Source organism: Schistocerca piceifrons, chromosome 6 (assembly GCF_021461385.2).
Source record: "Schistocerca piceifrons isolate TAMUIC-IGC-003096 chromosome 6, iqSchPice1.1, whole genome shotgun sequence".
NCBI lineage: Eukaryota > Metazoa > Arthropoda > Insecta > Orthoptera > Acrididae > Schistocerca > Schistocerca piceifrons.
This window is the reverse complement of record NC_060143.1, coordinates 402,314,722-402,342,306: the sequence shown is the minus strand read 5'-3', so window position 1 is coordinate 402,342,306 and position 27,585 is coordinate 402,314,722. Positions and strand designations below refer to the sequence as shown.

Below are 27,585 nucleotides of genomic sequence, written 5' to 3'. Positions count from 1 at the left end.
GCTGACTGCAGAGAATACTGCAGCCAGATAAAATCGCCCATTCTTGACATGACTGTATGTGTTGCCAACAATAAATACTACACGGCTCATGAACTTCTGTGTTACAAGACCCCACGATGACAGCACAGATCTGTCGAAACCGGTAATCAATAACAAGATTTACTGGCGATATTGTTGTTCACGATATTTCAGAATAATATAACAGTTCAGCCGACCCCCAAAAGTTGGCACAATGACAAATATATAAAACCACAGTGAGTTGAATGAGGCAAGACAGAAGAGGAAAGAGCTTCCACAAAGAAAAAAATAGCAGCCGTTCTCAAATATAGATCCTCCCATTCTATGGCCATGGTGCAGCAACCGTGATATATTTTCAGAAGGAAAAACAGTCCTGATTCCCGAAGCTGGAAACGACTGAAAAAACACCCTTTCCCCTCTTTACAGGCTCACATAGCATTGAAAAACATAGCGCTAAGTGAGTAATGTTACTGCTGAGGGCCTACTTCTGATTTCTATATTTTGCAAATTATGACGTCGAAGTAATGAGAGTTTGTTGCTAAAAGAGCGGTTGGACAAAAATATGGAAACACCATTAGAACTGTATACTTGAACATAAATACAGATGCTAGCCAAGCGCGCATGGTGGGGCTGTTGTATTTGACCACCAATGGCACCTTTGTAGTATCTTCAATATGTTGCAAACGTTAGTCGTGGTCAGAACTGTGTTCTGTATAGTTCAGAGTGCATTATGTCGGAGATAAGTAAATTCGAACATGGGCAAATTGTTGACGCTCGTATGGTGGATGTTTTCGGAAACAAGGAAGCCAAAGTGTTTACTGTTTCAAGAAACACCATATTGAAGATTTAGGTCACATACAAGGAAAGGGGAAAAACATCATCCACTAAGTCAAACGCGCACAAAAGTATGTGTTAATTGATCGTGACAGACGGTCTTTGAAGAGTATTGTAATGAAAACTAAAGGATGACAGCTGCACAAGTCTCTGCAGATTTGAATGTCACACTCGCAAACCCTGTCAGCTCCAGAACACCATGAAGGGAGCTCCATAAGCAGGGAACAGCAGAGCGAGAATTCCAAAACTACTCATCAGTGATTCAAATGCCTAAACATAAAGCCGGCTGGTGTGGCCGTGCGGTTCTAGGCGCTTCAGTCTGGAACCGCGCGACCGCTACGTCGCAGGTTCGAATCCTGCTTCGGGCATGGATGTGTGTGATGTCCTTAGTTTAGTTATGTTTAAGTAGTTCTAAGTTCTAGGGGACTGATGACCTCAGATGTTAAGTCAGATAGTGCTCAGAGCCATTTGAGCCTAACCAGAAAACGTGGTGCGAAGCCGTACGGCTTGGACTATGTAATAATAGAAGAAAGTCATTTACATGGATGTCTCAAAAAAAATGTTGAAATGTGTGTGAAATCTTAAGGGACTTAGTGTATGTGTTGGGGCCTATGGGCGCTCAACGTAGAGGTCATCAGCGCCCTTTAAGGGACTTAACTGCTAAGGTCATCAGTCCCTAAGCTTACACACTACTTAACCTAAATTATCCTAAGGACAAACACACACACCCAAGCCCAAGGGAGGACTCGAACCTCCGCCGGGACCAGCCGCACAGTCCATGACTGGAGCGCCTGAGACCGATCGGCTAGTCCCGCGTGGCTATACGGATGCCTCTTGCTTCACACTGTTCAGAATTTCTAGCCGAGGTTAAATCCCAACAGTGAAACATTGTGGGGATTCGGCAATGATTTATGTTCAGAAACCAGAACTGGTTGAGATGTGGGCCAGTCTGACTCCCCATCGGCATCTGTCTGCTATGTAGAAGTAGACACTACGGGGAATGCTGCATGTGGTTAAGTCCGCGGAGAATTCCGTGACCGATAGATGCACAGACACCAGGGCACACGTGGGGAGAATGGTAGTGGTGGGGGCTGTGGGCAGGCGCTGTAGTGGAAATGCCAAGCAAAAATGGTTCAAATGGCTCTGAGCACTATAGGACTCAACATCCTAGGTCATCAGTCCCCTAGAACTTAGAACTACTTAAACCTAACAAACCTATGGACATCACACACATCCATGCCCGAGGCAGGATTCGAACCTGCGACCGTAGCAGCCCCGCGGCTCCGGACTGCAGCGCTAGAACCACACGGCCACCGCGGCCAAATGCCAAGCGCTGGTAGGGAAGAGCCAATCTAAACTGAAGCCTACGCTCATATTTTTTGTACATATTAAGCGGGGACCCTCCACGCACACATTTTCATGGTGACCATCAAAAAGATCTGTCACCTCTGCTTCGGTTACCATCTAAAAAGAATTCTGCCGAAAATGCAGCAATTTATTTTCGCCTGACTTGTTAACCAGAGAAGTGTCGCGAGTAGCAAATTTTGAGTAAGGCCTACACATTTCTCTTGTTGCTACACTCCTGGAAATTGAAATAAGAACACCGTGAATTCATTGTCCCAGGAAGGGGAAACTTTATTGACACATTCCTGGGGTCAGATACATCACATGATCACACTGACAGAACCACAGGCACATAGACACAGGCAACAGAGCATGCACAATGTCGGCACTAGTACAGTGCATATCCACCTTTCGCAGCAATACAGGCTGCTATTCTCCCATGGAGACGATCGTAGAGATGCTGGATGTAGTCCTGTGGAACGGCTTGCATGCCATTTCCACCTGGCGCCTCAGTTGGACCAGCGTTCGTGCTGGACGTGCAGACCGCGTGAGACGACGCTTCATCCAGTCCCAAACATGCTCAATGGGGGACAGATCCGGAGATCTTGCTGGCCAGGGTAGTTGACTTACACCTTATAGAGCACGTTGGGTGGCACGGGATACATGCGGACGTGCATTGTCCTGTTGGAACAGCACGTTCCCTTGCCGGTCTAGGAATGGTAGAACGATGGGTTCGATGACGGTTTGGATGTACCGTGCACTATTCAGTGTCCCCTCGACGATCACCAGTGGTGTACGGCCAGTGTAGGAGATCGCTCCCCACACCATGATGCCGGGTATTGGCCCTGTGTGCCTCGGTCGTATGCAGTCCTGATTGTGGCACTCACCTGCACGGCGCCAAACACGCATACGACCATCATTGGCACCAAGGCAGAAGCGACTCTCATCGCTGAAGACGACACGTCTCCATTCGTCCCTCCATTCACGCCTGTCGCGACACCACTGGAGGCGGGCTGCACGATGTTGGGGCGTGAGCGGAAGACGGCCTAACGGTGTGCGGGACCGTAGCCCAGCTTCATGGAGACGGTTGCGAATGGTCCTCGCCGATACCCCAGGAGCAACAGTGTCCCTAATTTGCTGGGAAGTGGCGGTGCGGTCCCCTACGGCACTGCGTAGGATCCTACGGTCTTGGCGTGCATCCGTGCGTCGCTGCGGTCCGGTCCCAGGTCGACGGGCACGTGCACCTTCCGCCGACCACTGGCGACAACATCGATGTACTGTGGAGACCTCACGCCCCACGTGTTGAGCAATTCGGCGGTACGTCCACCCGGCCTCCCGCATGCCCACTATACGCCCTCGCTCAAAGTCCGTCAACTGCACATACGGTTCACGTCCACGCTGTCGCGGCATGCTACCAGTGTTAAAGACTGCGATGGAGCTCCGTATGCCACGGCAAACTGGCTGACACTGACGGCGGCGGTGCACAAATGCTGCGCAGCTAGCGCCATTCGACGGCCAACACCGCGGTTCCTGGTGTGTCCGCTGTGCCGTGCGTGTAATCATTGCTTGTACAGCCCTCTCGCAGTGTCCGGAGCAAGTATGGTGGGTCTGACACACCGGTGTCAATGTGTTCTTTTTTCCATTTCCAGGAGTGTATGTTAAAATTTTGTTGTTCTGCCGAAACACAGCGGAGTTTACACAATCTCACCTCACTAACATGTTGTGCAGAAGCAATTACGAGAGAATTCTGAAACATAGTTTTATTAAACTTATTTAGTGAGAAGCTGAGGAAAAGAAAGATCAGTATATTGTGAAAAAGCACATCCTCAGTGCAAAATAAACGTGTAATGTCTTCACTTAGATTGTTTCAAAATCTATAGCATTACTCATTTCACCAGCCATCGATGGCCCTTAAAAATTACAGTTTTTCATCAAAAAAGGCTTAGTTAGTGGAATAACACGGTAGATAATGACGTGTTGCATAATAACCATACGGCAAAATACTCTCGTCTATCATTTGCCAAAGTCTCATTTCAGTATCTCAGACCATTTATGAAATATGAGGAATGTTGCGGATATCTGACTCTGGTTTTATCGCTGGCGCGACGCAACCGCAAATTAGTGTGCTACGTCAGATCAGTTTTCTCGAGATTATTGACAGATGGAGACTTCCACCCGGGTCTAAAGAAAAATACAACAGACAGCAAAATTTTTCTGCGTTTATGACCGCATTGTCAATATTTAAAACTACCGATGTTTCGGCCACTGTTCCAAATGACCGCTTTTTGTAGACAATGACCTTTTTTGTAAACAAAAACATCCTGAAGAAGGTCACTTGCCACAGTGACCAAAACGTCCGTAGTGTTACATATTGACAATGCGGTCACAAACCCAGAAAAACTTTATTGACTGTGACAATGGCCGCGGAAACCTACGTTTAAAAATGCAACATGTTAGCTAAATTTAATACGAAATATGCACCAGACGCAAAATCATATTGACCCCTATTTTTCATTGCACACTTTTCCGAATTTCGCGCAGTGTCTTGCTTCCACGTAAATATTACAGTAGCTACGACCATAAACGAAACTACGGGAACATGGTAATGAACATGACATATAAAGCTACAAGTAAAAGAACAATGAATTTTTTTCCAAAAGTTTCTGTAAAATCGTTCGAGAAAGATTGCAGGGCGTCCGCCTCAATTGTGTCATCGCCGCCTGGCCGAAAGTTGGCGGACAGTGTTGGCCTCCCCTTCTGAACAAGCTAATGAACTCGCCAAACGCTTTGGACGAAAATTGGTCACCGCACGTTAGGCCACCGTATCCTGCGTGGACTATCACGCTTTCTGACACATCAGTCAGCCGTTCTTCACAGTGAATCACTCGCTCTTTCAAATTTTGGATTGCATCACTATTGCGTTGGTCACACGATCATGTAAAGTCTGCACATTGTCGACGGTTTGTGCGCAAATCAATGCCTTTAAATAACCCACAGCCAGAAATCTAATGGATACCGGTCCTATGAACGGGCAGACTATGCTACTGGGTCTCCTTGACCAATCCATCGTCCATGATACGTAGCGGATAGGCACTATCACACTATCCCAGAAAATGATCGGTGATCCAGCGCGTAGAGACAATACTCGTTGTCTTTTTGGAAGGGTAACGTTTTTAAATAGCATTAGTAATTCATCACGCAGAAATCAGTGCCGGCCGCTGTAGCCGAGCGGTTCTAGGCGCTTCAGTCCGGAACAGCGCTGCTGCTATGGTCGCAGGTTCGAATCCTGCCTCGGGCATGGATGTGTGTGATGTCCTTAGGTTAGTTAGGTTTAAGTAGTTCTAAGTCTAGGGGACTGATGACCACAGATGTTAAGTCCCATAGTGCTTAGAGCCATTTGAACCATTTTTTTTAAATCAGTGATCCACAGCACCTATTAATTTGAGCATGGATCTACGGGTCTGCCACCAATAGTTCTTGCTCATACATTGATACTGAAATGATCCTCATGCTTCAGTTGCTCGAGGACGGCTGCTGCATCTGGATCACGGGGTCAGGTGACTGTGGCTAGATTGGACTGTATAGAAAAGTTGGAGAGTCTAAAAATTGGGAGTCTGCACAGGCGCAGATGACCGCAGAGTTGATTGCACCTCAAACCAAACATCATCATCACTTACTCGACGACTAGCGTCTCCGTAAACGTGTGTATTAAAGCCTGCATGCACCACAGAACCTACACATTCCTCGTCAAAAGTAAAATGGTCATATCTCAACTTGTATTGGTTTCCAGGTGTGTAATTATATGAACTTTTCTCCAACTTTTGGCCAGTACTACCTCCTGTAGGCCGGCCGCGGTGGTCTAGCGGTTCTAGACGCTCAGTCCGGAACCGCGCGACTGCTGCGGTCACAGGTTCGAATCCTGCCTCCTGCCTCGGGCATGGATGTGTGTGATGTCCCTGGGTTAGTTAGGTTTAAATAGTTCCAAGTTCTAGGGGACTGATGACCACAGATGTTAAGTCCCATAGTGCTCAGAGCCATTTGAACCATTTTTAAACTTCCTGTAGGAGCATGTGGCACCTTTTTTCATACAGCTTGCACACCCACTGGCACCCGTCAGAATGCTTGTTTCTGCATCACGATGTTATCCAACAAGGGGACGGCGCCAGCACATTATCATCAATTGTGTCCAGATTTATGGTATATGCAGAACTTCACCAGAAATAAAAGCGAATGAAGTGAGAATTCCAGATGGAAGTGTTTAGAAAAAAAAATGCAGTTTTGACGCGTGTTGTTCGAGGTATGTGCCGCTTATATTAGCTTAGTTCCTAGGCAGCGGCTGGAACAGCGGGAAGATTACTGACGGTGATCTGCACATCTTGAGGGGAAACCTCTGTGCGGAAGCTTTTTCTTTATTTTCAGTTTTTACGCCACTCACATTGCAAATAAACCGAAATAATGCTCAATAAATTGTATTTATAGATCTTTTCATAAAACGCACGAAAAGAAATGTCAAAGGAAAATTTGGGATTGCAAATAAATTTCCAGGAAAAAATTGTTCTTCCAGCGTCCATGAGAATTCTGCAGGTAGCTTTCAAACAAAGGATTGTATTAAAAGTTTACAGGATTTCGTATCCCCTTAGTTTTATTTTGAGCTCCGAGCAGACTGCATCAAAACATATTTCATCTACACATCACAGCAATCCTCGCCAGTATTTGATGAAATGATGCATTACACGTGCTTTTCTGCCAAGTCATGCGATGAGATGAAACCTTTTATGAATGCAAACCAAGTTTGTTTTTCTATAGAAACTTCAGAGCAATCACGTAATTGTAAAAATGCGATGTTTATAACGCATGCTAGATATCAATAAAATTACTGCTTCCCTTGTTTATGCGAAGCGTAAGCCTTTCACTGACGTAGAAGAAACAGATGGTCCAGTAACGCGGTCAGTGTTTGACAAAGCACCGAGTGATTTGAGCTCAAACAAGTAAGGAATGGTCGAGGATATACCTTCGGAGTTAATGAAATCTATAGGAGGTGTAAAAAATAGAAAGTTATTTCAGTCGGTGTCAAAAATTTGTGAAGTGCGTTACTTACAACCATATATCCAGAAAGACGTTATCATCACATAACTAATCAACGCACCTGTTGATAAATGTGAAAACTGTCAGACTGTAAATATGAGTAAAATTTTCTCGAGCTTCCAGATGCGTGAGCGGTTAAAACACCATAAGCTTTCGGCCGAATCGCCTTCGGCCGCTGTCAAGTGGCGACTGTCGTGAGCTTATTGTTGCTGTTCTATACGACGCTGCTTAAAAGTGTGCACAGTCTCTCCGGCATAAAACTGTCTACAACTACACGGTCTTTTGTATGTCCCTGGCGATCTGGGGCCTACATCACCTTCCAAGAGTTGTTTGTTGGAGACCTGAAGACTGAACTGCTTTTAAGCCTTTTTCGGAGCAGGTGTATCTTTCCTGTTACTGAGAAGCAGAAATGCAGAAACACCTGCGTATTCCTTTATCTTACAAGTCTTCGGCGAGATGGTTTGAGAAATTTGGCGGTTTTGGAGCCGTTTTCTTTTAACACTTCCCATAAGAGACTCAGTTTCCACGGCTGGTCTCTAGCGTCTGAAACGGCTTCCGTTCGATGCACCAAAAGTCCTAAAAACAGAATGTTTCTATACTGGATGATGGTAGGTGGTAGCTGGTAGCGTGCAGATATCTGTCCCTATGGGTGATATTTTGATAAAACATTGTGGTTGAAACACCCTGTAGTTTTTCGGCGGAAAATGATGTCAAGGAACGGTACAGCCGTCAGGAGTTAGCACTAGTAGTGGGCAGAATATACCAGGGTGAGTCACTATTGCCACCAAGAATAACTCCGAAAGTATGGCAGGAGCAGAAAAGTTTGTGGAACGAAAGTTGCACAGCACAATGGTGTGTGTGTGTGGGGGGGACATAGTATGACGTTGTTGGTTTTTTGTTGCTACGTGGGGGTCGCTTCAGATATATGAAGGTCAGCTTTGTTTTTGTAGGCCGCCCGATGTGGCCGAGCGGTTCTAGGAGTTTCAGTCTGGAAACGCGCGACCGCTACGGTCGCAGGTTCGAATCCTGCCTCGGGCATGAATGTGTGTGATGTGTTTAGGATAGTTAGGTTTAAGTAGTTCTAAGTTCTAGGGGACTTATGAACTCAGATGTTACGTCCCACAGTACTCAGAGCCATTTGAAACATTTTTTTGTTTTGTTTTTGTAAGTGGGGTGCTATATTTTGGTACTTATTTTCTGATAGGGGCTATCGAGACGAATTGAGTAATGTATAACAGGTCTTTGGAGGTCAACGAAGGTCACAAAGGTGTCATGAACGTCCATTTACAGAAGGTGCTCGAAGTGAGGACCACTGGTATCCATGCAGTGCTGCAATCTTCTTATCATGGATTGGGTGGTATTCCTTATCACATTGGCACTTATCGAAGCACATGCTCTGACAATTCTCTCTCACATATCTTATAGTGTAGTTGGAACGTATTTATGAACAATGTCTTTTACGAATCCCCACAAGAAAAAATTCAGAGGCGTAAGTCTGACGAACGAGCCAGCCACGACATATCTCCTCTGCGTCCAATCCAATGATTTGGGAACTGTCTCTGCAACTCATTTCTAACCATCAGAGAGAAATGTGCCGGACACCCATCACATTAATACCACATTCTGTTCCTTGTTCCTAAAGGTATTTCTTCCAACAACAGACCTAATGTTTCTTGCAGGAATCTGGTGTACTTCCTACCATTAAGATTTCCTTCGATGAAATAGGGGCCTAGAATTCTGTCCTGCAGAATGCCACACCATACATTCACTGACCACGGTTGGTGCAGCCAACAGGGATTTTCAGTTGCCCAATAATGCATGTTAAGCAAATTAACATTTCCGTGGTTCATGAATGTAGCCTTGTCAGTAAATAAAAACAAATTAATACATGCGTCATCCCTCTGAATCTGAAGTTGAGCCCATCGGCAGAATTCAATGCGACGCATACAATCCATACCAGTTAATTCTTGGTGGGGACTGATACAGTAAGGATGATATTTATGGCGATATAGAACACGAACAATACTACTCTGGCTCATGCCAGAATCCCTTGCAATTTGACGCATCCCGAACCACAGCGGCAAGAGTACCAATTTCCGATTCATCGTTAGTAACTTTCCTTTGCCGGATATGTTCACGATGCATTAAAGATCCACTTGTTCTCAATTTATCAAACAAATATTTAAATTTACGACGAGTAGGGTAGGTTCGTTGAGGATATCTTTCAGCGTATAAGTCTCTAGTTCTCACTGAATTTCGTTGGCATTCTCCGTAAACGAGAAGCATATCGACTTTTCTTCGAAGGAATACATCATTCACATTTGCTTGATTCGACGATACTAGTCTTACCGTTCCTATTAGTGTTGTACATCGAAACCGTCTAATGGTGTTTACATGTCAATGGCACATTAGATGGGTACGCCGTATTCGGGGAATATTTACAATTTGCACAATACGCAAGAGAGAATTGTCACAACATATGCTTCAATAAGTGCCGAAGTCATAAGGAATACCACTCAATCCATGATAAGAAGATTGCAGTACTGCATTGACACCAATGTCATCACTTTGAACACCTTCTGTAAATGGACGTTCATGCCACCTTTTTGACCTTCGTTGACCTTCAAAGACCTTACTGTTACACATCATTGGATTCGTCCCGATAGCCGCAATCAGAAAAGAAGTACCTAACTGTGGTATTCCATTTAGAAAAAGAAAAACTAAGTTGACCATATCTCTGACGCGACCCCACTTAGCAACAAAAAACCAGTCATATTATGGCCCCCGTTGTCCCATGCAACTTCTGTCCCACAAACTTTTCAGGTCCTATCATACTTTCGGAGTTATTCCTCGTGGCAAGCCGGCCGCTGTGACCAAACGGTTTTAGATGCTTCAGTCTGGAACCGCGGGACCGCTACAGTCGCAGTTTCGAATCCTGCCTCGGGCATGGTTGTGTGTGATGTCCTTAGGTTACTTAGGTATAAGTAGTTCTAAGTTCTAGGGGACTGATGACCTCAGATGTTAAGTCCCATAGTGCTCAGAGCCCTTTGAACCATTTTTTTCCATGTGGCAATAGTTAGTGACTCACCCTGTACAGCCGGCCGGAGTGGCCGTGCGGTTCTAGGCGCTACAGCCGGGAACCGAGCGACCGCTACGGTCGCAGGTTCGAATCCTGCCTCGGGCATGGATGTGTGTGATGTCCTTAGGTTCGTTAGGTTTAATTAGTTCTAAGTTCTAGGCAACTGATGACCTCAGAACTTAATTCGCATAGTGCTCAAAGCCATTTGAACCATTTTTCACCCTGTACAGTGTGTCATGAGGGACGCGGAAAACATTGCACTCATAATGCGGAAACGGAGCGATTTATATGAAGTCCAAAAGTGGGTTATCTCTTCCATTTGTGCAAAGGGTTAAAACATTTCCGAAAAGTCTAAGTTTTTTATACTGTTCGCGTGCATGGTGGTGCACTGCGAAACGGTACTATCCAAAACTGGCGACAAGACAACTGTAGTGCACTATGAGCCACAGGGAACAGGAGTGAAAGATGGCTGCAGAGACGTGTACAGCCGAATAGACATGTTGCGTGACTGAGTGCCCAAATGAACCAAGGGGCTACCAACCGTGTCTCTTCAACTACCGTTTAGCGAATTTTGCTGTGTATGAGTCTCCACAGCAAGCGCCTGGTGCACGCCCTCATGCTGAATGCTCTTCATCAGCGACAAAGGATGCAGTTTGAACGCCAATACCCAAACTGGATGCCCATTGAGTGGCGACTGATGCCTTTTCAGACGAATCACGTATTATGCTCCATTGGACAGATGGCCATTGGTGCTGAAGGCGTGAAACGTCTGTCGTCTGAAAACAAATGAGGGGGGGGGGGGGGGGGGGGCGAGTACCACGGTCTGGGTAATGTTTTCGTGGCATTCCCTGGATGATCTCGTCATACTGGAAGGCACACTGGATCAACACTAGTAAGCGTCTGTCCTTAGTGACCATGTCCACCCCTACATGCAATTTCTTTTTCCTCAGCACGATCGCATCTACCAGCAGGAAAATGCAACGCAGCTTGCGTGTACGTGCGTGGTATGAGAAGCGCCAGGATGAGTTTACCGTACTCCCCTGACCACAAAACTCCTTGGATTTAAACCCAATCAAACATCTATGTGATCACCTCGAGTTGGCTGTTGGTGCCAAGTATTCTGAACCGAGAAACCTGGCACAGATGGCCATGACGCTGGGGTCAGCATGGCCCCACATCCCTGTCAGTGCCTTCCAGAGCCAAACTGATCTCTTCCTGCACATCTTGCAGTGGGCAGTGCTGCAAAAAGTGGTTGTTCATGCTTTTGGTAGGTAATCACTTTAGTATGACTGGACTGTATATATCCGTCTACAAGCCACAAACGTTTAATTCAGCTGATGAAATCGTCATACTCTTGATACGGTGCAGACTGTGACCAATGGGAGGTGTAGGGAGGCTGACCGCATGTTTTCTGCAAGTCTGACAACGACCTAATGATGTGGAGAGTTACGTGTGGGACAGTCTGTGTTTATTATTCAACAGCTGCATATAGACGACTAGAGGTTTTTGCGCCTAAAAGTTCAGTCTACGAAGGAAAATCAGAGAAAATTTTTCTACAGTGGTAGGATAAAGTGTGATGAACAACAAATAAAAATCCTGACCGCTATTGGGTGAACGTGGGTGGTGAGGGGGCATTTAAAGGTCGCATTTTTACGTTGCTCTGGAACATCTCGAAAACAGAGCCTCCTATCCAAAATGTTTTACAGTAGAAAACTGAACTGCACTGAACTTCCTACAAAAAAGTTCCTTCGTTTTTTTCTCAGGGACTAATAGTTGCAAGGAGTGGAAAAAATACACAGTATTAAAAATAATGTTTCAGTAGTATAAAATTTATGTTCAGTTTTAAATAAAGTGGGTCAATAACAAATATTAAATGTGTGCACCACACCTCAGTGCAGGATAACCGTACGAAAGGATTAATAGTGGTCTGAGGGTTTGGATTACTGCTCAGATTTTCAAATTCGAGTGGCAGCTTATTGAAAATGGATGCAGCAGTATACTGCACACCTTTCTGCACAAGAGTTAAGGAAGTCCGATCCAAATGCAGGTTTGATTTCTGCTGAGTATTAACCAAGTTAAAGCAGCTTATTCTTGGAAATAAGCTAACATTGTTAACAAGAAATTACAGTAAAGAATATATATATTGAGAGGCCAATGTCAAAATACCCAGATTCCTGAACAGGGATCATCAAGAGGTTCGTGAACTTACACCACCTGTTGCCCGAACCGTTTCTGAGCCAAAAATATCCTTTTAGAATGGGAAGACTTACCCCAAAATACAATACCATACGACATAAGCGAATGTAAATAAGAAAGTAGACTAAGTTTCTTGTCAAATGATCTCTCACTTCTGATACCATTCGAATACTAAAATGGCAGCATTAAATCTTTGAACAAGATCCTGAACATGGACTTTCCACGACAGCTTACTATCTGAACACCTAGAAATTTGAACTGTTCAGTTTCACTAATCATATGCCCATTCTGTGAAATTAAAACGTCAGGTTTTCTTGAATTGAATGTTAGAAACTGTAAAAACTGAGTCTTACTGTGATTTAGTGTTAATTTATTTTCTACAAGTCATGAACTTAGGTCACGTACTGCACTATCTGAAATCAAGCCAATGTTGCACACAACACCCTTTACTACCAACTAGTGTCATCAGTAAATAGAAATATTTTAGAGTTACCCATAATACTAAACGGCATATCATTTATATAAATAAGGAACAAGAGTGGCCCCAACACTGATCCTGTATGGCAGCTGTAATGTTCTTCTGGGAAAAACAGCTTCCTCCAACATGACTGCTGCTTGCTTTTCTGTTTAGACAGGCTATACTCTCCAACATTTCCTGCCCAATTCTCTCATGTGAGTAGATGGAATAGATCCTCTACCCTTAGTGTTCATGTAATGACATTCTTTGCAGTTGATTTAGTGCAGTTTGTTTGCAGTTGTTAAATGAGTTATTACGTAAAAAAGCTTCACAGCCAGAGCTGTCAAAAGTGTACCACATTGCAGAGCCTGTCCCAAGTACAACAGACAGGCAAAATGTATTTGACAATGTTGATTACATTGTCTCCACTATCAATGACTGGAGTATTTTTCACAGCAAGAGTCATATCAAATGTCCCACCCTCAGAATTACCAACATCTGAAGAGGCATAAATTGGTTCCCTCTGTAACAGGAATAGATCACCTAGATCTTATAGAATTTCAAAAATTTCACCGTAAGTCAAGCAATGCATTACAGCAGATCACTGTTCTAGACTTGAACACGGTCAGTCTTATTCCATCAGGCTTACTGATACACATCGTGCTGGATATACTGTGTAAGTATGGTAAGTGGTACCATCAGTGCAGTGCAGCCCACTCTACACGTGCCAGCAAAAGGAGAGAATCATGCAATCTAATAGTAACACAATTAATGGTGAGAGAAGTGCAATATCTTTCTGGCCATTCTTTAATTCACCACCAAGTGTCTACATCTTGGCTACACAGCTTTGCAATATGTTGTCAACAACAGACAGCAGCAAGATGCCACATTTATCAGTTCAGTCCCTTTCTTTCCCACCAACACTGCATGGGTTACTGACAACATCACACTTACACATTAACCACTTCTCAGCCACTGTTTATAGGAACACTTTTTATGAAAAAGGTCATTTAACAACTGCAAATAAGTACTCATTTAATAAACTAAAAGTAACTCCACTGCATAAAGACAAGCTCAGTGGAATTATTTAGTCTACTCACATGAGAGAATTGGACAGGAAATGTGAAGGGAGGGGTTATAGACTTTCTGTAAAATGGAAAGTGAGCAGCACTCATGGTGGGAGAAACTGCTTTTCCTGGATAAAACATTACAGCTGCCGTGCAGGATGACTAATAATCAAATTCCCCTCTAACAGTGTAGAAAAGTGTGTAGAGATGCTTTTCTTGTGTCAGTTTTATAACTCCATTCAGCAACTCATATCGGTATTCAGTGTCGTTTTGAGAGACTTTGTGTAAAATACACACCCACTCTCCCCCCTTGCCACAAAGCTGCAGTTTGTCGTCACTGTTGTTAAAGTTGTATGCAGAAGAAGTTGTAAACCAAGAGAAGGAAGGCAAATTAAGAGAAATAAGAGGGTATACTTTAACAAGTATGATAAAGACCACATACCACATTCCAGATAGTGACAATGAACTATTTTCACAGACAGAGGAGAATGACCCATAGAAGTCCATTAAAACACTTTCCTCCTACAGCTGTAAAGACAAAGAATGGCCTCTGTTCCAAAACAACAGTTCAAAGGTTCTAAGTGTCACAAGAGGAGTTCCATTACATCCCATACTTAGGACTGTGATGTTTATAAACTAAGTAAGTGGCTTACCCAGTTCTGTGCCTTGTCAATCCATATTCTAGGCAGATGACACTAATTTGCTTTTTCTAGAAGAGGTTCGGAACACCTAAAGCAAGAAAAGTGAAGAACTCTTCAAAATACATAAAATATCCTTTGGAGACAAGTGCAAATTACTCATTCTAAAACTGTAAATATTTGTTTTACTCTGTACAGTAATGAGAATGATAACTAAACTCCTTCAGAAAATTACAAACACTATATATATGTACTATTGCTAACCAAATTTACAACTTGCATAAATGACAAGTCGTTGCTTAACTCTTATTATTATTTTTTATAGCCACCTGACCAATAGATTGCTGTTATGAGGCAATTCCTCAGTTCTGAAAGCATATCCCAACTAAGAAATCACAAACCCTGAGGAACATACTTTTAAAATTAGAAATACAAACTATTACATCCACTTACATACTAAGTTGTTTGGTGACTGCCAAGATTAACCTGCAGAAGCACAAACAGTGAAGGTCTATACAAAACCATGATCCAAATCACAGGCAGACAATTGAAATCATAGTTATAAGACTTAAAAACAAGAAAACAGTTATCTCAATAGGAATAATGATTTGCATCACTGAATGTCTTCAGGAACACTAAATAAAGATGGGTCAAGCCCAAAGCTTTGTACACTACAGAAGAATTTAAAACATGTGATACAGTAATTTTCTCTGTTACACCTGCTGTCTCTCCAATTGATAATATTATTGATATGTTTTCTCTGTGTTGATTTTCTCATAGTTTGAATATGTGCATTGTCTACCAGTGTACTGTACTATCCATTTGTAGTTCACGTTACTTACAGCTCATTTGTATTAATATATTGTTAACATTGATGTCTTATCATGTAGATATGTATTGTATGCATGTGTATATATCATGATAGTATCTCTTATTTCATGCAGATTACAGTTATGATGACTATTGGCAACATGTAGAATGCTCTGTGATGGATAAATATGAGGTTTTGGGCAAAAGCCATCGCAATCTTTTTTTTTTTTTTCCAGGTATTTGGATGGATAACAAACTGCTATTTTCACATGGAAGCTATGCAGGCATGATGTGTATTCACTACAAAAGATGGCTCTGTGTTTGCTGGTAGTAGCTCAGAGAGTGCTGTGAAATCAGCTGCGTGGCAAGCATCGTGCAAGATGGTTGTAATACATGTTGAGGTGCACGTATATATCAAAATAGCCATTCTCCAAGGGAGAAAGGCAACAGAATGTCACAGTGAACTGTAGCATGGTGGGTACAATGCCCCATCCATGGTTATTGCAAACAGGGCTGCAACTGTGAAAAATTGCTTGGTGATGTGTACCACATGACCAGACAGAAATTCAATGGTAGATGTGATATGTAATATGTTCCAATCACCTAACACACTGGTAGCAATGTACAGCAGCCACTTCCTGTCATGAATAATCACCATTGATGAATTCTGGGCCATTGCACATGAACTGGAACTCAAATGTCAATCTGTGGAGTGCTGACATATTGGATCACCAGGTGAAATTTATCATGATTGTCACCTATGACATCAGGGGCATTATTCTGTGCTACCTCATTCCACATGTCAGTATTACAATGACTTCCTGTTGTAACAGGTATGACATGATGTTCAGGAAAAACATCTGGATCTCACAAAAAGTGCAATCATACTACACAACAATAAAAGTCACATAAAGACAGGTTTGCACAGCAGCAATTGCAATGTGTGGAGGAGAAAAATAGGAGCACCTGCTGCACTCTCCTTGCTCTTCATCCTGTGATTTTGATCTGAAATGAAAGTGAAGGAAACACTATGTGGTAGGTGGTTTGTGACATGAGAGGATGTTGCCAGTGCTGTGCAGCCACAGATGACCTGATTCAAACATGATAAGTCAAATAGCAATGCAGACGGTATTCAGCACCTCCCACACTGTTTGCAGCATGTCGTGAACATTGGAATAGAATACTTTGAGATCAGTTTTATCGTGTTATATGTATGTGTGCTGTGCTCTAAACATTTTGCACCATGAAACCAGTACTGTCCTGTATACAGCTGCCATAAATATGTGAGGCACAATGTCCACATGTTCTTCAGAGTCCACACATGTAGCTCCCATCTCATCTTTTCATTTGAATGTGCCCCATTTTCCAGCCAACTGGTATCTGAAAGAAAAAAAATAGTTGAAATGACTTTTGCCACAACTGTTATAAATAACTGTCCATGTGGCAGTAGCTGTCTGTCATGCAGTGTGCTCTATTGACATATTTGTCACCTCCTGAACTTTCATGGAACAGTACTCAGCAGTGTGGTGGTTTATTTAAAAGTGCCTGCTGCCAGACAGTAACAGTAGAGGAGAGAGCAACAACATTAAAGCAGCAAGAATATGTCCTAAATATCTTAATTACTATTTTCTGGAGGATTTTTCTCCATCTCATATAAGGCAAGAAAGAAAACTGTAGTTTAGATCACTGAGAAAAACAACAAGACTGACTAGGAACCTCTGCTTGAGTGCTAGAAATCAGTCTGAGAGCACACATCCATTTCTGACATGTATGCAGCAAAAACTGTTGTCAGCTGACAGAAAGAAGCAGACAGGCCAAAAATTGGGAAACTTCTCTAATCAGCGGGAAGAACATCGTTGGACGGAAACAGGAAGATAATTAAGAGAAGGAATACCAAAGGGAAAAGGCAAAAAGAAAACAGGATATTCTAGAGTAAAAATAAATGTTGTTCCTAAATAAGGGAATTGCTCACAGCTCCTCAGAAAACTGATCCTGCAAAAACAATGCATTTGCTTAAAGTGTATATCTGATTTTGAGGATGACTGGATACACTGTGATTAATATATGAATGGTGGCATGAAGACAGTGTGGATGAAGATGTAGGATGTTAACTTTGTGACTATTGGTGAAGAATTTCAGGTGTGAACTCTTGAATGACTATATGCTTACTCTTATCCATTGTGTGAATAAAAGTATGAAATTAGCATATGTTTACTCTTAATTTTGTTATGTCTATTTACTTTTACAATGATTAATATGGAAGAGCTTAAATGGTACATTGGTGTATAAATAGTTGGATCACAATAAAATATTCAGTATGTATCCACACTTTTTTACTTAATTGCAAACTCTTACCCAAACCTCCCTTATGTGAATATACCTCAGTACCTCTCATAATCTCCATACCCTCAATTTCAACATTAGTGAGCACCTCTGATTATCATTAGAGCAGCAAATCCCCTCCCAATTTCTTCTCCCATCAAAAATTTGTGCAAATATTCCTGTACCAGAATGCAAGCTCTCTACTAGGTAAAAGGTAGGCTGGCGCCACATCAAGTTAATTTTAATTCAGAAACAGCTGTATGTTCTTAGTATTCAGTTAACGTTTGTAAAATGTCTATATTGCCATATTTTTAATTTCAGGGTACATGTTGAAGGTGGAAAGGAGACACTGTCACTTGTGTTCTCCAGAATTGAGAAGAAGGACAAAGGAAAATACACATGTGTCTCTCGCATACAGGGACAAGAACGTTCCTTACACTTCGAGCTGTTTGTCTACAGTATGTGACCAAGCCTTTTACATTTCTAGCAATATGTTTACTAACCTTATTTGTTCCTTATTCTGTCAGGGACTGTATCCTGAATTTTGTTCCTGTTGTCCAAAATCACCAAGCACATATCATCAACAGTGAATGCCCCATAACACTCCTTGTAGTATGCCTGATGTTATTTTCCCATCTAACAATTTCTCCCTGTTGACAACACACTCCTATTTGCTGGCAAACCTCAATTATTTTTTAAAAAATTCTGATCCTTTACATGACTCTTCATATTTATAAATGCATGTTGTATTTAAAGAGATGTGAAACAGTACTTGAGTTATGGCTCATCGTTAACAAGTAATTGCTTCCCCACAGCTAACAGGGTGAGCTTTCTTTCCTCCATTCGAGGTAAAGCTCTGGTGTTCACACCAATATATGGCTGATAACTGTATTACACTTTGCTTGAAAAAAAAAAAAAAATAAATAACAAAAAATCGCAGTTACTGGGATTTAGAACATGAATGTGTCAGTATAGTGGGGGCACTCTGAAAACAAGAGAATGCATCAAGCAAATTACTAACCTCTTATGCCAGTGTGGAAAAAGGTCTTTCTTCCAAAATAGGAAACACACACACATTCACACATGCACAACTCTCACATACACATGACCAGTCTCCACGCACTGGAACCAAACTGCAGCCGCATTTCCATGTACAGCAGTCTCTTTGTGTCAGTAGTGGGTGTAAGGTGGAGACATGAGGCGAAGAGGGTAAGGGATGACAGGGCAGAGGTGGGCGAAAATGCTGTGTTGCTTGTGGGAGCGTGCAGGAATGTAGTAGGGACAGGATAGGGCTTCTTAAGTGCAGCGTTGGAGGCTACACAGAGGGGCGGGGGGAGAATGGAGGGGGGGGGAGGGGGTAAGAAGTACAGAATGGGAAAAGTCTAATGATAATGTTGGTGGGATACAAGGAATGTCTGGTGCTGGAAAGAGAGCAAGGAAAGCAGGGGATATGTGGATGGCACAGGTTGTGGGGTAGTCATTAAAGTGAAGCACATCATGTTAGGCAGCATGTAGTGTTGTAGCTGTTCCTTAGCCACAGTTTGTTGGTGGGCATTCATGCTGACAGACAGTCTGTTAGTTGTTATGTCCACATACAACTTGGCACAGTGGTTGCAACTTAATATGTAGATCACAGGGCAGCTTTCACAGGTAGCCCTGTCTTTGAAGGGATAGGAGATACTTGTGAGTGGACTGGAGTAGAAAGTGGTGAAGGATTAATGGAGCAGGTTTTGCAACCAGCTTTATTTAAGGAAAATCAGCCATGAGGCAATGGGTTGGGAACAGGGGTAGAGTAGGGGTGGACGAGGATACTGCATAGGTTCAGTGAGTGGCAGAATACCACTGTGGGATGGGCAGGGCAGATTGTGGGGATATATTCTTCATTTCAGGGCACAGCAAGAGGTAGTCAACACTCTGACAGAGAATGTCACTCAGTTACTCCAGTTCTGGGTGGTACTGAGTCACAAGATGAGTACTCCTTTGTAGGTAAATGTTAGGTATGTGGGAAGCAGTAGGTGACTGAAGAGACAAGGTAGAGGAGACCTGCTCCTGGACAAAGTTGAGAGAATAATTCCAACCTGTGAAGGCCCCAGTGAGACCCTTGATTATTTGCAGAGGGACTGATTGTCACTGCAGATGTGATGACCATGGGTGGCTAGGCTGTATGGAAGGCACTTCTTGGTATGGTCACATACAACTTTCTACATCTACACTTCACAAATCACAGTGAGAGGCAAGAGAGAGGGTACCTCCCATTGTACCAATTATTAGGCTTTCTTCCCGTTCCATTGATGTGTGGCTTACAGGAAGAATGATTGTTTGAATTCCTCTATGATGCAGTAATTATTCTAATCTTAATTCAAGTCCTCGCGGTCCCTATGCATGTGATATCTAGGGGACTGTAGTATGAGGGCTATTCTTTTTTCTTTTTCAACCTCCGGTAGGCTATAAATGAAAGACAAGTTTATAAAAAACAATTATTTTATTATGAAAAGTTTTGTACACTTATTCAACATAATCACCAAAAAGATTGAGACATTTATCGTACTTGTGGATAAACTTTGCAATACCCTCTTCAAAAAATGTTGCTGCCAATGATTTCAAATGAGCATTGACGTTGTTTTGAAGATCTTCATTGGTTTGAAATTGCTGCCCTCCTAGCCACATCTTCAGGGAAAGGTGAAAGTTGCTCGGCACCATGTCAAGACTGTACGGTGGATGATCGATAATGTCCCATTGAAAATGTTCAAGGAGCTGTTGGGTTGTGCCAGCAGTGTGTGGACAAGTGTTGTTACGGATCAACATGATTCCTGAAGTCAGCATTCCTCTTCATTTGTTTTTAATGGCTCTCCGCAAACATTGTAAAGTTTCACAATAAGCATCTGCATTGATAGTGGTTCCGGGCTGCATAAACTCTACAAACAACACACCTTTTTGGTCCCAAAACATGATAGCCATAACCTTTCTGTTGTTGAATGTTTGTTTGAATTTTTGTAGTTTGTTTGGTGAATTTTGATGCATCCATTGTTGTGATGTTTTGTTTCTTGTGTGTCATATTGGATCCAAGTTTCAACTCCAGTAACAATTGATTTCAGAAAGTTCTCTCCTTCATCGTGATAACAGTCAAGGAAATTCAAAGCTGACGCCATTCGGTGACTTTTGTGGTTGTCCATCAACATTTCTGGAACCCAACGAGCTCAAAGTTTTTTTGTAGCCTAAATGTTCAGTAATGATAGAGTGTATGACACTTCTTGAAACTTCTGGAATTTCCACAGACATAACAGTTATGGTGAACCTACGATTTTTTCTAACCATTCTGTCAACACGTTCAACAAGGTCAGCTGTAATGACAGACTTGCGTCCTTGGCCACCATCATCATGTACATCGTTTTGGCCATCTTTAAACTTTTGGCACCATTCACGCACAACATCAGTCATGAAGTTATCACCGTACACTCGGCTCATTCTCCGATGAATTTCTGTGCCACTACTCCCTTCTGCTTGCAGAAACCGAATTACACTTTGTAATTCACATTTGGTGGGAGCAACAATGATGGCAGCCATGTTTACATGGCTGCAGTGCAACACAGACTGATGCCTTGAGGTCGGCAATGGTGGAGTGTGTAATGCGAGAATTGCGCAGTAGCCTACAGAACATGTCCACTTTTAGCTGCTCGCGTAGCTTCTATACTGTGACCGAAGGTTGAAAAAAAATGGAGCTCATGTATTCCAAGGTCATCATTTAAAACCAGTTCTTGAAATTTTGTTAATAGACTTTCTTGGGATAGTTTACATCTGTCTTCAGGAGTCTGCCAGTTCAGTCCCTTCAGTATCTCTGTGACACTCTCCAATGGATTAAACACACCTGTGACCACTCATGCTGAACACCTTCATATACATTCAATATCCCCCTTATAACATGGGCAGCCATAGTCATTGAAATTCGTGATAAAATGAACTTGACTAAAACAGCAAACAGAGGTCAGTAAGAGGCAGAAGAGAAAAATGTGCCGAAATAAACATCCTGGTGGTATCCAAATTGTGATGTATCTCTTTGTATGCACTCAGTCAAATTCTGTGTAAGAACAGGGTGTACAAGATTTCTCTTCAGAGTAAAAGTGTGATTTTGTAAAATATTTTGTATGACTGTTACTTTTAATAAATCATAATATGATTGCTACCATTAGACAAAGTAGGTTTCACAACTTCCAATCAAACATTGTACACATTTATTGCATTCACAGCTACAAAGCAGTGAGTTTCCAAAACCATGTTAAAAACAGTTGTTCAGCTGCCCAGTCCAGAAGGCCTAGGGTCAGTATTGTATGTGTTAAGTCATATTACACAAAATATTCCCCTGCAAGTAACAAAGGGCATTGAAGTTGGTAGTCATCTCCTTTGAAAATAAATTTTCTTAGAAAATAAATTGTGAATTGTAACAAACTTGTTATGAACTGTTACAAGTTTGTAGTACAACCACAAAATAATAACTAAAATATAAAAGTTAAAGAAAATAAATTCTTTTCGTAATGGTGCTAGGTATTTGCAAGCACTTATCTGCAGGACCATTTGAGATAGAGCATATGTCCATGCAAACTTTTCAGCTTCAGATGATGGATCATTCCTGTCACCTCCTGAAATATCAACATTTCCTCCTGGCTCATACTTGACGTACCCATGTTATTACTTGGGCTGCAGCTTGTCATGTGAAGCACACTGCTAGAACTCTCACACTCTGTAGTGGAATGGGAGAAAATATTAACGTTGTGGCAGCATGCAAGGACTTGTTGGGGACAGAACAGGGCTGTCAGGTGCAGTGCAATCCTTTCCCCTCTCTGCCCAATGCCTCCTCCTTATCCCACCACTCACCCCAACAGATTGCTGTCATGACTGCTGTTGGGCTCCATTGCCCAGAGACAGCGGTCACATGTGTGTGAGTTTTGCTTGTGTGAATATATGTGTTTTCCCCTTTGGTAAAAGGACCTTGTCCAAAGGCTAAATATTTTAGCAGTCTTTTTCACTGTCCCCTTCTGCAATTTTGAATCTCCTCTATTTGTGAATAGCAACCTGTCCAACCATACTATTAGTGAACAATCAGCTTCATTTGACAACATGGTCAATATCTGCTCCCCTTCTGCTACAGAATGTGAGGGTTCTAGCAATGTATGAGGGTTGACTGAAAAGTAATGCCTCCACCTTCGTAACCCTTCAATAGTTGGCAGCATTGGTATGCAGTAGGTACTGGCTTGTTCCGTAGCCTCTTCTCTACAGCTCTAGTTGGAAGGAAGCCTTAGCACTGAACAGTTGTGTTGTTACAGTGTTAAGTATGGAACCCTGTGCAGACAGTCAGTCAATGTGACTTAAGCAATGTGCACTCATTGAGTTCTTGACAGCAGAAGGTGTCACCCAAAGGAGATTCATCATAGAATGAAAGCAGTTTATGCTGATTGTGTTGATGTGAGTACTGCATGTCATTGGGCAAGTAATTTTAATGATGTTGACGTGGGAACATCTGACCTGCATAACAAACAAAGAATTGGACAGCCTGTGACAGCAACCACCGAGTTTCACAAGCAAAATGTTGACAGATTGATTCAGGATGATCGTCGCATCACTCACAGAGAAACTGCAAGCACAATTGGCATTTCACAATAATGTGTGGCTCACATTATTGCTTTGCTTGGCTATTGGAAGATCTGTGCATGATGGGTACCCCAGACACTGAGTCCTGAAATGAAAGTGCACAGACTTGAAATTTGCCAGGAACTCCTCCCACGTGGTGATGCATTTCTCCATTTAACTGTGACAGGAGATGAAATGTGGGTACGCCATTATGCCTGGAGTCGAAACGTCAGTCTGTGGAATATTGACGCAAAGACTTGCCCCAGAAAAGGAAATTCAAGATACAGCCCTCAGCTGGAAAAATCATGGCCACAGTGTTCTGGGACGCAGATGGTGTTATCCATGTTGATTTCTGTGATGGTGGAACAACAATAAATTCAGAGTGTTACATCACAACGCTGCAAACTCTGAAACGATGGCTAACAAGGGTCCAAAAGGAAAAGGGAAATGTTTTCCTGCAGCATGACAATGCCAAACCACACACTCCACATGCCACCACAGCAGAACTTCAGAGACTGAATCACCACCACACAGCATCCTCCATACTGTCCAGATTTAGCACCAACTGACTTCCATCTGTTCCCAATAGTGAAATACAATCTGCAGGGACATCATTATGCTTCTGATGAAGACGCTGACAGAACTGTGAGGCTGTGGTTGCAGAAACAGTGTCAACTCCTTCCTCGACGACTTCAGAAAACTTATTCATCGTTGGCGGAAATGTATCCCATTGGGTGGTGATTAAGTGGAAAACTGAATATTAGTAATTAAACATAACATTCTAAGGACTATTTCTGAGTTTGATTTATTAAATTATTCCCATCCAAACCAAATTTACAAAGGTGGAGGAATTTCTTTTTCTTCAACCCTTGTATTTTATACAAGAAGCTGCAGACTACAGTAGCAAAATGGACACTTCCCTAGGTGCCAGCAGGAGATGTTGATATTCCAGGAGATGACCAGAATGATCCATCATTTGAAACTGAAAAGTTGTATAGACATATGCTCTACCTCAATGGTCCTGGAGATAAATGCTTGCAAATATCTAGCACCATTATGAAAGCATTTTATTTTCATTGGCTCTTATGTTTTAGCTATTATTATTTGTTGTTCATGTTAAAAACTTGCAACCATTCGTAACAAGTTTGTTACAGTTCATAATTTATTTTCAAAACAGTCAACCAACAATGTACTCTCATGGGAACATTTTGTGTAACACATTCGACACTGGCCTCAGTCATCCTGGATTGGGCACCTCAACTCCTGTTGTAAGTGCAAGCACTACAAATGTCTATGATGCTTCATTTGAAATGATAAAACCTGGTTTATCTAATATTAAAGAGACTGGACCTTGAATACCAGGGGAAACCTTGGAAAATTGTCAGTTGTCTAAACAGTGTAACTCAAATAATAAGATTTGTAAGCCCATATAATGCTAATCATCCTTTAACACATCTTTTGGGAACATTTTTATGTATGAGCCACAGCGCATTAGCTCTCACACTTCTTTTAATTGTTTTTTTTATGCAAGTGAAATAAACCATGCAAATTATTTATGTACATCATGGGAGCACATTACTCAAAATACAAAGCAGATGATTTATTTTTTTCCTGTAAGCTCTTTACAGTATTATCTATAAAGCAGGCTATTAAAAAGATTGCTTCACTAGTGGTACAAATGAGAGTACAAGAGCAATTTTCTTTCAGCACCCATACATTTTGAAGACACACCAGAGATTCAAGAAGTGAAAGAGAAATCAAATGCCTTGGTAAAATGTGAAGTTCAAGGAGATCCTGAACCAACTATCAAGTGGGAGGTTAATGGAACTTCAGTAGATGGTAAGATACTGTACATACATTTGGAACTTTTGCTCCAAATATATGTTTGATATTGTGTATTTATTGATCATCCATTTTATAATATATGATGGTATAAGACTTGTCATATGTTGATACAAAAAACTTAAATATAGTGTCTGTATACAAATCATACAGATAATTAAATACATAAACAGAAACAAATCACACAGATACAGAGCCTACAGATAATCAAATACATACACCAAACAAATTCTAAGTTTACATTATATCCAGTATATCTGGTGACACATGGCTACATTTAGCTTAAGTTACAGTTGTCCTCGAATTCATAAAATTCATGTACTCATCAACATTGTAAAAGCTTTCACTTAAGCATTTTCTTAAGCTCATTTTTAAAAACCTGCAGCTTTGATATCTCTTTAATTCTTAAGGGAATGGTACCAAAAAGAATTTTGGGATGATATATAACACTTTTCTGACATTGGGTTTCTTATGTACTTCTGCATGATTGTCAGTTCTTTGTCTAGTTTCATAATCAAGGTAGTCACTGTTCAAAGAAAAGAACTAGGGATTGGACTTCAGAAAGCATATACTTTCATTAATATATATATAGATATAAGAGTCATAATTTTCGGTTCTGTGAATATTTCTGTACAGGACTCTCTAGGACCGAGCGAGGTGGCGCAGTGGTTAGCACACTGGACTCACATTCGGGAGAATGATGGTTCAAACCCATGTCCAGCCATCCTGACTTAGGTTTTCCATGATTTCCCTGAATCGTTTCAGGCAAATGCCAGGATATTTCCTTTGAAATGGCTCAGACGATTTCCTTCCCCATACTTCCCTAATCTGAGCTTGTGCTCCATCTCTAATGACCTTGTTGTCAATGGGATGTTAAACATTAATCTCCTTCTCCTCCACTCCCTAGGTACAACCCCTTTTATAAACCTTATTGCTCGTTTTTGAATAATAAAGGAGTGTTTTTCTACTTCACTGCATGACTTTTTCAGCATTCTAAATATGTAACAGCATTTACTTATTTTTTTATTGAGCCATTCTACACATTTATCCAATTCAAGTTGCTCATTTAACTAAATTCCCAAAAACTAAATTTCTGAAGTTTGTAGCATTTTCTGTTTGCCTGACTTCACTATTGTATTAGGGTTTACTTTATTTGATGTATGCCTGAAATTTTTTAATAATGGTTTCGTCTCATTAACAGCTAGACTCTCATCCCTAAATAATTTAATTGCTTTGTTCAGTTGTTATTTCTATTTTTTGTGTAAGTCAGCCACGTTCTGAGCTTTAACAAAGAGACTAGTATCATCAGCAAACAGTCCTGCATCAGATTGTTTTCAGTAATGTCAAGGACAACAGGGGTCCCAACACCAATTCTTGGGGCACTCCATGAGTAACTTTATTGCATTCAGAAAAGTAGGATTTTCCTTGATGAACTATTTCAACTTTCTGGTATCTATCACATATGTATGATTTAAACCACATACGATCAGTGCCACAGACTCCATATAGCAGTATAGTTGTCAAGCAATATTTTATGATCAATAACATTAAATGCCTTAGATAAGTCTAAAAACAATCCACAGTTTACTTCCTTATAATCAGTGGAATTTAGAACAAGTTTTAGGAAATTATATACAACAGTTTCAGCCAATCCTAACTCATTTTGTTCATTGGAAATATTCCATTAAAATCACACATCTATATATTTTTCTCCTTTCTTCCCTCTCATGTTCTCACATATAAGTTATAATAACAAATATAAACTTGCAAGATGTTTAATGTGAATATAATCACTCATATCCATGGTCTATTGGAATCTTGAATCAATTGCCATATTCTACATCACGGTGCAGTAAGAAGTACCCTCAGATATGCACATCACAGTAGTTTGTATAAAACATATATATACAGATGTAGATTGCAGCATGCTATCACAAAAATAATCCATGGATCAGACAACTAAATGATCCAAATAGAACTGTGCAATACCCATAGATAATATATATATTTTTTTCATATTATTCAGTTTCCAGATAGTTATAGTAAATTCTCTACATTAAATTAAATTTCTTTAATGTTTTTAACAAACCAAACATCCAGAATGTCCATACACAGTGCTGTGAGTATTTAAATTAATGACTTAAATGTTTTACACTGAAACAAACATTCTGATGCTAAAATTGGCTGCTAGTCCACCATACTGCCATACTACACCATTTTGTGTCATGATGCCCATGCAGGCACTGTGGTTGCTGGCCCTGCACTTCCATG

At 41.6% G+C, this 27,585-nt stretch overlaps 1 protein-coding gene across 1 annotated transcript in view; it reads left to right on the top strand.

Annotated features, from left to right (window-relative positions):
• The window catches only part of LOC124803349 (neural cell adhesion molecule 1-B-like), a 68,054-nt gene that overhangs the window by 5,355 nt on the left and 35,114 nt on the right, over nucleotides 1–27,585 (top strand). The window contains exons 3-4 of the mRNA XM_047264534.1: nucleotides 18,172–18,308; nucleotides 25,180–25,311. Coding sequence (XP_047120490.1) covers nucleotides 18,172–18,308; nucleotides 25,180–25,311 — 269 coding nt within the window. The remainder of the gene's footprint in view (nucleotides 1–18,171; nucleotides 18,309–25,179; nucleotides 25,312–27,585) is intronic.